This window comes from Vipera berus (genome assembly GCF_964194415.1).
Source record: "Vipera berus genome assembly, chromosome: 1".
In the NCBI taxonomy this organism is placed as follows: Eukaryota; Metazoa; Chordata; class Lepidosauria; order Squamata; family Viperidae; genus Vipera; species Vipera berus.
The window spans coordinates 14349776-14360602 of record NC_138202.1 but is presented as its reverse complement, the minus strand read 5'-3'; the positions used below and the strand labels follow the sequence as shown (position 1 = coordinate 14360602).

At 43.5% G+C, this 10827-nt stretch overlaps 1 protein-coding gene across 7 annotated transcripts in view; it reads left to right on the top strand.

The window, feature by feature from the left end:
• The first annotated feature begins 651 nt into the window (after positions 1–651).
• REXO1 (RNA exonuclease 1 homolog) overlaps positions 652–10827 on the top strand; it is a 56934-nt gene continuing 46758 nt past the window's right edge. For all 7 annotated transcript variants that reach the window (XR_014028678.1, XR_014028679.1, XR_014028680.1 and 4 more), the window contains exon 1: positions 652–960. Coding sequence is in view for 3 of the 7 variants with exons in the window: in XM_081345786.1 (XP_081201912.1) it covers positions 783–960 (178 nt within the window). In the remaining 4 variants the exon portion in view is untranslated. The remainder of the gene's footprint in view (positions 961–10827) is intronic.

The window sequence follows — 10827 nt, the reverse complement described above, 5'->3', positions numbered from 1 at the left end:
CTGTCTACTTTCATAATTGCTTGTGGAGCTGGACTATCTCCTGAGCTGCATTTCTCCTGGGGGGAAAAGCCCATTTAACAATGCAGATACAAAGCGTTTCTCAACGATGGAAATTTTAAGGAACGTGAAACATTTTACTGCCAGAATCCACAGCCACCATGCATGCATACTGCTCTAAGGATGCAACGATGGAAATCTCAAGTCCAGATTTGTCAGTTTTATTTGAGCCTTTTGATTGTAGGGAAACGTTCTAAATCTTTCTTACTTTATTTTAAAATCTGCAAAGCAATGGATTTCTTTTCATAAACTACAGGCATTTTTGAACAGGCACCTTCATAGCCACCTTAAAGCAAGCCAGCTGTGTTGCCATGCAAAGCCCGGAAGGGACCTGCCCTATTTTATCCAATGGCGAACGCGCATTCCTTATGTTGTCCTTAATGGCTGCGAAATTTTCAGCATCTCTATCCCGTGCTGCACACCTTTGACCTCTGCCTTAAAGTTACAGCCGAGGTCTTTGCGGAACATGCGCCCTTGGGACCCAGCTTCTTTAAGTAAGATGGCAACCTTGTTCCTTACTTCCTACGTCTTGCCCTTAGTGGAGGCCGCAGAGCTGGCTTCTTCCGTCGCCCTGACTCTGCGCATGCGCCATTAACTTTGGAACGACACTTTCTTGCCCAAAAGGAAGATGGCCGCAGCCTGAAGCTGCGAAAAAAATCAGCTGAGGGAAAGCGACAGTTGGGGTATTCCGCGACCTGCTTTTCTTCTCCTCATGCACCGCCGGGATGCTCTGCTCGAGCGGCTTCTTCCGCGGCATCGAATGTCCCTACGGGCAGGCCTGCGGGAGGCCTTACTGCCAGTTCAGACACCCGCCCGGGGCCCAACACACCTCCGATGGCCCTATACCGCCTCGACGCCTTTTGGCCCTGTCTGGTCCCGACAGACGCCCCGCCACACTCGGAGGTAATCGGACAGCACGGTGACCTCTCCTCCACCCGCGGTCTGAGGAAAAAGCCCTCTCGCCATGCTCCGTGGCGCTGTTGAACTCGGGCTGGAGACGAAAAGTATCGGCGTCCCCGTCTCGCGTCGGATAAAGGCAGCTCGTAAAGGCCGGGACGTGGCTGGCTTTTCTTAGGTTAAAGAAATCCCCTGCTCTCTATATTACGGCAACAGCCCCCCCCGCACCCCCCCAGGCGGCTTTATAACCCACCCTGTCTCGTGGGATGAGGTGTGGTCGCGGGGGAGGGGGGGGGCGAAATCACTTCGGCGAGGCTTCTTCCTCGCCCTGATCTGGGGAAGGAGAACTAACCTTGTAAGTGTGAGGGAATTTCCCAAGAGCGTTTGGGATGGGAGGAAAGGCCAGGAGAGCTTCCCTTTTCCCAGAGTAGAATCGCTCATACCCCAATGGGGTAGGGCAAGGAGCAGCCACTTAACGCGCCTGCAGCAGCTTCTCCTGAACGGGGTGGGCAGAATGAAGCCCCCCCCCGGGGCAATTACTCCTCCTCCCTGACTCCCATATCGCATCTGTGTAAGAAATAATAATAATAATGATGTGTACGTTCGTAAGTTATTGTAACCAATTCAAGAGGGTTTTTCTTTTAAAAAAAACTTGTCTTGGAGAGAGAGAGAGTGAGTATAGACCAGGGGTGTCAAACTCAATTTCATTGAGGGCCACATCAGCATTGTGGTTGCCCTTGGGGGGTGGGTATGGCCAGGGTGGGCGTGGCCTACTGGGTGGGCATGGCTGGAGTGCGTATGGCCTACTGGGTGGGCATGGCCAGCTCTACATCATTGGCATCAAGGGTGCCTATGGGGGCCTGGGCAGGAGTGGGACAGATCTGGGGGTCTCTGGCAGAAGGAGGGTCTCTGGGCCAGGGCCAAGGAAGCAGGGACCGTTCCCTCACTGTTTCCAGGATGGCTTCGGGGGCCACATGAAACCACTTCGTGGGCCGGATGCGGCCCCCGGGCTTTGTGTTTGACATGTTTGGTATAGACACTTGTCTCCTACCATTCTATGCCTTCTCAATTCACAGTTGCTTTCTTTGTACGAGGTTCTTTCCTCGCAAGGCATAATTTGTGGGAATCGGTGTCATGAAATGTGGGCGTGGTCATGTGTACAGTTAGCTTTAGAAATGGCGTGGTAATTAAATAGAGCCTCTGCATTTAGAAAAGGTTTTGACCCTGGCTGTGTGCTGATACGGATGGGCCAGAGTAAAAGGGCCACTCTTGCTTCCTGGCTTGCTTCAGGTTAGGTCAGTAAACATGCAAGATTTTGAAAACAAGTTGCCAGCCTGCTTGCTAGGTCGTTGCCACAGAGGCTTGCTTTTTCCACTTGCTCCTGTGCTGTGCAAAAGAATAGAGAATAGAAAATAGAATATAATTTTATTGTCACTTTAAATGTACACTAATCAGCATACATTAAAATGAAATTGTGTTGCATTATGCATACACAAACACACACACACACGGCCCAGAGAAACATCACAGTCTAGTTCGAATGTATACATATACATTCAGTTTCCAAGAAGGTGAATTGATAAGATACCACTGCACTTTTTGTTTTAGTTTAAGCGGTTTTTAAAATTAAATTGGTGGGGAAAGGAACCTGGTAGGTAATGTTTATGGTCAGGGTAAAGTGTATATCATGCTTGTTCCTCCAAGCTATACAGATGTAACCTGGCTATTAAAGTTCTTCCTGCTTTAAGATTATACAGGTAATCCTCAGTTTATGACCACAATTCAGCCCAACATTTCTATTGCTAAGCAAATGAGTTGTGCCCCATTTTACAACCTTTTTGCCACAGGTGTTAAGCGAATCACTTCAGTTAAGTGAATCTTGTGGTTGTTAAGTGAATCTGGCTTTGCATGTCAGAAACCAGCTGGAAAGGTTACAAATGGTAATCACATAACCTCAGGACAATGCAACTGTCATAAATACTCATCAGTTGCCAAGAGCCTGAATTTTGAACATATGATCATGGGGATGCTGCAGTGGTGATGTGAAACCGGTTGTAAGTCATTTTTTTCAGTGCCATTGTAAATATGAATGGTCACTAAACAAATGATTGTAAGTTGAGACTACCTATGATGTGATTCTTTTTAATTTGACATATGCATTGTATAATTCATCTGCATCATAATGATATATTTGCTGGTATTGTACATTGCCATTATATCCTCAAAGATTTATATAAAAAAATGTTACAGAAGAGGAGCAAGCTTTATTGGACAAGACAGACTAACAGGATTTAAAAATGACAGACTCCTTTCCCTATATTGGACTTAGAAAGAGACTTGTTAAAGTTTTGAAGAGTTTTGTGAGAAGGGGAAGGGAAAAAGAAAAATGAAAAGAAATCAAGTTCTAGGACAGTGGCTGAGATGTATTTGAATATTAGTAGCTCAGGTTGGTAGTTGGGCTGTTGGTTTGATGTCTGAGCATGGCGATTTGGTTGCAAACGTTTTGTCTCCTTTCGGGGGGACATCTTCAGTGCGCTTTGAATTGTGCTCATCTGTCAGAGCACTGCCCTTTAAACACCTTTTTGTATGATATAAATTGGTGTGGGTGTTATTTGTCCAGATGTTTCTGAGTCATGGTCTGGTTTCGGGCTGTTTGATTGGCTGGTTTTTGTTGCTGGGCCGTAGTCTTTGGTGTTTAAGCATCGTCCATGTGATGCAAATGGTGTTTGTTTTGGGTTGTTTTGTTGGCTGGCTGTCCTCGTTGAGACGTGGTCTAGCTTCTTGTGGGGGTTGTGATTTTTGTTGCTGTGTGGCGGGGTGCGTGCTTGTTCGTTTTAAATGCTGCCTTTGGGATTGCAGTTAAAGTAGTTCTTTCGTTCTCAGCCGTTGGCAGATTGCGTTGATGTCAATGTGTCTGTTTATTGACTTATTGGTGGAGGACAGTTCTAGGACAGTATTTGCAGGGATTATATATCAAATTTGTTAAAAGTAAAAGGAAGGAATATAGAGTTGTTATATTTGATCAAGGTTAAAGTAAATATTAATATTGGAGAGTTCGGTATAGAGCAGTGGTGGCAAACCTTTTAGAGACCAGGGGCCCAAACTACGACCCAAAACCCACTTATGTATCATCAGGTGCCGGGTAGGCGTGGCCCATTGGGTGGGCGTGGCCCATTGGGTGGTCGTGGCTGTGGGACTTGGTGGGACTAAAAAGTTCAATCAATCAATTCCAACTTTGTGAGATCTTTTTTTTCCCGTGAGAAGTTGAAATTGATTGATTCAACCTTTTTTTTTTGCACACAACGGCAGAGGCCTAAAGCGAAAAGGTTTTATAAAACCTAGCTGAAGGCCAAGGATTGGGGCGACGGCGCGCATGCCCACAGAGAGGGCTCTGTGTGCCACCTGTGGCATGCGTGCCATAGGTTCGCCACCACAGGTATAGTTCATACCAAACTGACATCAGGCTAGGAACAGTGGGATCATGACTTCTAGGCCCAGCTTAGACTAAATGCCAGCTGGGTGACCTTGGACCACTCATTTTCTCTCAGCTCTTGGAAGAAGGTAATGGCAAACTGTTTCTGGAAAACCTTGCCAACAAAACTGCCGGGACTTATCCAGGTATTCTCCAAGAATCAATCCAATTGAACAGAAGAAAACAAAAGGTATATAAGAGCCTTGGTGGAGCAGTGGGCTAATGCCTCCTTAAGTAACACCAGCTGCCTGCAATTAGTGCAGGTTCGCATCCCACCAGGCTCAAGGTTGACTCAGCCTTCCATCCTTCCGAGGTAGGTAAAATGAGGACCCAGATTGTTGGGGGCAATAAGCTGACTTTGTAATAATGCCGCTTGGGAGGTGTATGAAAGCCCTAACAAGCAGGCATATACATAGAATGAAGGCTACTGCTAAGTTTGTAAGCCGCCCTGAGTCTTCGGAGAAGGGCGGGATATAAATGGAATTAAAATAAATAAATAAAAAAATTGTCTGTGGTAACCCTTAATGGACTTTTGCTGGACAGGACTAAACAATGAGGTTTTAAGGATTTGTTTATAGATAAGAGATGCTATATGAGAGGAAGAGATAGTTTGTATTTTAAGAGAAGATGATAAGTTACTAAAGCTGTTTAAACTTGTGATGGAGAGGGAAGTAATTTCTTATGTATGTCTTTTCTTTTTCTTTACTATAGTACTTTTTCTTTTCAATTTTTTCTGCACATTCTCTCTTTTTTCAGTTTGTATTAGTTTATATCTTTTCAGTTGTAATTTTTAAAAAAACATTACTATAAAAAGATTTATAAAGTGGTTTTTAGGTCTTCCTGTCTTTTATGAGACATAATCTTGCTAGCTAATGGCGGATGCAAGCAAGGTTTATATACAGATTAGAAGTTGCTCATACATTATATAGTACCATATATAAAGGGGCTGTATCATAGAGTAATGTGTTTGCATATCAGCACAATTTAATCAGAGACAACTTATGGATCAATATCAATGCTTCTTAAAAACTAATTATTCTTGGCTGCCATAGCAAAGTCTGGTCTAAAACTGCTTTGGTAGAGATTTCTCTGAAGTAGTAGTAGTAGTAGTAGTAGTAGTAGTAGTAGTAATAGTTGTAAGTTGCGAAGTCGTGTCCGACCCATCGCAACCCCATGGACAATGTTTAGTAGTAGTAGTAGTAGTAGTAGTAGTAGTAGTAGTAGTAGTAATAATAATAATAATAATAATAATAATAATAATAATAATAATAGGAAGAAGAAGTTGGAAGGGACTTTGGAGGTCATATAGTTCAACCCCCTGCTCAGGCAGGAAACCACAAATGGCTGTCCAGTCTCTTCTTAAAAACTTCCAGTGTTGGAGCATTCACCGCTTCTGGAGGCAGGTTGTTCCACTGGTTAATTGTTCTAACTGTCAGGAAGTTTCTCCTTAGTTCTAGGTTGCTTCTCTCCTTGATTAGTTTCCATCCATTGTTTCTTGTCCTGCCTTCAGGCGCTTTGGAGAAAAACTTCACTCCTTCTTCTTTGTGGCAACCCCTGAGATATTGGAACACTGCTATCATGTCACCCCTTGTCCTTCTTTTCATTAAACTAAAGGTAAAAAGGTAAAGGTTCCCCCGCACATGCGTGCTAGTCGTTTCCGACTCTAGGGGGCGGTGCTCATCTCCGTTTCAAAGCCGAGGAGCCAGCGCTTGTCCGAGGACGTCTCCGTGGTCATGTGGCCGGCATGACTAGACGCCAAAGGCGCACGGAACGCTGTTACCTTCCCACCGTAGTGGTCCCTATTTTTCTACTTGCATTTTTACATGCTTTCGAACTGCTAGGTTGGCAGAAGCTGGGACAAGTAACAGGCGCTCACTCTGTTACGCGGCACTCGGGATTCGACCTGCCAAACTGCCGACCTTCTGATCGACAAGCTCAGCGTCCTAACCCACTGAGCCACTAGACATACCCAATTCCAGCAACCGTTCCTTATATGTTTTAGCCTCCAGTCCCGTAATCATCTTTGTTGCTCTTCTCTGTATTCTTTCTAGAATCTCAACATCTTTTTTACATCGTGGTGACCAAAACTGGCTGCAGTATTCCATGTATGGCCTTACCAAGGCATTGTAAAGTGGTATTAATACTTCACATGATCTTGATTCTATCCCTCTGTTAATGCAGCCTAGCACTGTTCGTCTATTTCCTCTGTTTGGTTGGGCGGCCTACAGTATACACCTATGGCAGTATCATTTCTCCCCCCCCCTTTTATATTGACCCAAATGCATTCAAGACAGTTTTCATCATTGTTGTGCTCTATTTCTGTAGAGATGTAGTTATTTCTTATAGAGAGAGCAACTCCACCTCCTCTGTTTCTTTAAATATATTAAATCCCTCTAGCTGTGTGTTCCATTTGTGGGTTTCATCCCACCATATTTCCTTAATGGCAACAGTCTCATATCTTCCCTCATTTACCTGAATTTCTAGTTCACCCTGTTTACTGTTCATATTCTGTGCATTGGTGTATAGACATTTGAGTCCTTTATGACTGACTCTGTGTTTACTTTCTACATAACCTGTGGGGTGCCTGAGTTCCCCTATTTTCTTACCACCTGTTTGGTTAGTGCACTTTGTGTGGCATTCGTTATTAAAAGCTTGATTTTGCTTGATAGCAAGGTTGATATACTTGTCCACACAGACATCAATGTTACATGCATTGATAACCCTATAATTTTTAGATTGCCGGGGACAGGGATGTTCTGTATCAATTAACTCACTGTCCCCATTGTTTAGTTTAAATATTCCTCCACAATAGCATCCACATTACAGTCCTTGCTGGCATTCTTGACTATTTTAAAAATACGCTTCTTGTCCCTACTAGCAGTAGCACCTGGAAGACACCTGACCTCTTTCGAAACCTCTGTGTCGTTTCCTAAGTTTACATCCCTTATAATTGAATCACCAACCAGAAGGTGGCTTCTCTTTTTGGATGCCTTGCTCTTCTTGCATGACTGAAGTGTAATACCTGATTCGTACTTCTCCCTGTCAAAAACAAGTTCTTCATCTCGGACCACGATCCCCTGCTTATTTGAGTTATCATCACAGCTACCTTTTTTTTTAATTGAAAAGTTTTACAGTACATTTTATCTTTAACAATCCCCCCCTCCCCCCACCCCTACCTAACCCTCCCTATCCCTCCCCCCCATTCCCCCTCCCCCCCACTTCCCAGAGCTAAGTACAAGGTATAAAAACAAAGAACAATCATAAACATCCATATGCTAACAACAATAAACTATTAATTCTATCGCCCTCTAGCTCATATAAAATGGCTACAAGCAATACTAATGTTACATATAAAAAGAAAAAAAGAAAAAAGAAAAGGAAACTTATTCAAATGCTAAATGAAACTTTTTAGTCCCATATTTGTTCTGAATATAATCAAACCACTTTTTCCACTCCATAATATAACGTTCTTGCGAATGATCTTTCAAGTAAGCCGAAATCTTTGCCATTTCCGCCAGGTCAGAAACTTTTAGTGTCCATTCTTCTATAGTCGGCAGTTCCTCCTTTTTCCAATATTGACCTATTAATAGTCTTGCTGCTGTAATTAAATTCAACATCAACTTAATGTCCACAACAGTAGCGTCTGTAATTATGCCCAGCAAAAACAATTGCGGACAAAACTTTATCCTTTGCTTAAAGATCTTCTGCATATTCCACCAAATTTTTATCCAAAAAGCCTTAACCTGATCATCACAGCTACCTTGACCTGTCTCCTTAATGTCCCCATTAAGGTCAGCAAGGCCACTGTATCTGTTATGCAGGGACACAGCGAAAGCTTTGTGTTTATGGTTCACAGCTCTCACCCTGCCAGATTCCACGCTTGTCCACACTGCCCTTCTCCTGCAGGATCTTGTCCTGCAGTTGTTGTCTTCTCCCATAAAATATATATTTATATAATTTGGGGCTGGATTGTGAATTGGTTTTACAGATTTTTTCCACTAGTTTTCCATCATGCTATAGAATTGAGGAAAAGAAGTGGAAACTATTATTTATTACCATTGTATTTCCAAAGCCAGTGACATCATAAACAAGAAAGCCCTTGCTAGGGGACGATCCTTTGGACATTTTGCATCAGCAACAGAGCGAGTAAGACCTCAGTTGAAGATCTCAGTGGCTGAGCTGGTATTGCTTTGGTTCTCCTTGGCTTTCTTCTGGCTGGTAGCCATTTTGTTAAATTATTTGAATAGTTTCTATTTCAAGTTGATCGCTTTATAATCTATTCTTCAGTTGTCCCAGTCATCAGTATCAGAGTGACTGGCTATGTCTAGTGCTTTCCCCTTTCCAAAAATGTATACAGTAGCCACCTTCTAGTAATTGGGTAATTCATAAATACATGCTAACCTAAGTTATACTCAGTGAGTCGCACTATTCCATTTATAGGTAAAAGTAAAGGTTCCCCCGCACATGCGTGCTAGTCGTTTCCAACTCTAGGGGCCGGTGCTCATCTCCGTTTCAAAGCTGAAGAGCCAGCGCTTGTCCGAGGACGTCTCCGTGGTCATGTGGCCAGCATGACTAGACGCCAAAGGCGCACGGAACGCTGTTACCTTCCCACCGTAGTGGTCCCTATTTTTCTACTTGCATTTTTACGTGCTTTCGAACTGCTAGGTTGGCAGAAGCTGGGACGAGTAACAGGCGCTCACTCTTTTTCGCGGCACTCGGGATTTGACCCGCCAAACTGCCGACCTTCTGATCAACAAGCTCAGCGTCCTAACCCACTGAGCCACCACGTTCCATTTACAGGGAGTGCAGAATTATTAGGCAAATGAGTATTTTGACCACATCATCCTCTTTATGCATGTTGTCTTACTCCAAGCTGTATAGGCTCGAAAGCCTACTACCAATTAAGCATATTAGGTGATGTGCATCTCTGTAATGAGAAGGGGTGTGGTCTAATGACATCAACACCCTGTATCAGGTGTGTATAATTATTAGGCAACTTCCTTTCCTTTGGCAAAATGGGTCAAAAGAAGGACTTGACAGGCTCAGAAAAGTCAAAAATAGTGAGATATCTTGCAGAGGGATGCAGCACTCTTAAAATTGCAAAGCTTCTGAAGCGTGATCATCGAACAATCAAGCGTTTCATTCAAAATAGTCAACAGGGTCGCAAGAAGCGTGTGGAGAAACCAAGGCGCAAAATAACTGCCCATGAACTGAGAAAAGTCAAGCGTGCAGCTGCCAAGATGCCACTTGCCACCAGTTTGGCCATATTTCAGAGCTGCAACATCACTGGAGTGCCCAAAAGCACAAGGTGTGCAATACTCAGAGACATGGCCAAGGTAAGAAAGGCTGAAAGACGACCACCACTGAACAAGACACACAAGCTGAAACGTCAAGACTGGGCCAAGAAATATCTCAAGACTGATTTTTCTAAGGTTTTATGGACTGATGAAATGAGAGTGAGTCTTGATGGGCCAGATGGATGGGCCCGTGGCTGGATTGGTAAAGGGCAGAGAGCTCCAGTCCGACTCAGACGCCAGCAAGGTGGAGGTGGAGTACTGGTTTGGGCTGGTATCATCAAAGATGAGCTTGTGGGGCCTTTTCGGGTTGAGGATGGAGTCAAGCTCAACTCCCAGTCCTACTGCCAGTTTCTGGAAGACACCTTCTTCAAGCAGTGGTACAGGAAGAAGTCTGCATCCTTCAAGAAAAACATGATTTTCATGCAGGACAATGCTCCATCACACGCGTCCAAGTACTCCACAGCGTGGCTGGCAAGAAAGGGTATAAAAGAAGGAAATCTAATGACATGGCCTCCTTGTTCACCTGATCTGAACCCCATTGAGAACCTGTGGTCCATCATCAAATGTGAGATTTACAAGGAGGGAAAACAGTACACCTCTCTGAACAGTGTCTGGGAGGCTGTGGTTGCTGCTGCACGCAATGTTGATGGTGAACAGATCAAAACACTGACAGAATCCATGGATGGCAGGCTTTTGAGTGTCCTTGCAAAGAAAGGTGGCTATATTGGTCACTGATTTGTTTTTGTTAAGTTTTTGAATGTCAGAAATGTATATTTGTGAATGTTGAGATGTTATATTGGTTTCACTGGTAAAAATAAATAATTGAAATGGGTATATATTTGTTTTTTGTTAAGTTGCCTAATAATTATGCACAGTAATAGTCACCTGCACACACAGATATCCCCCTAAAATAGCTATAACTAAAAACAAACTAAAAACTACTTCCAAAAATATTCAGCTTTGATATTAATGAGTTTTTTGGGTTCATTGAGAACATGGTTGTTGTTCAATAATAAAATTAATCCTCACAAATACAACTTGCCTAATAATTCTGCACTCCCTGTATATGCCACTGCAATTAAAATATAACTCTCAGTGGTTAAC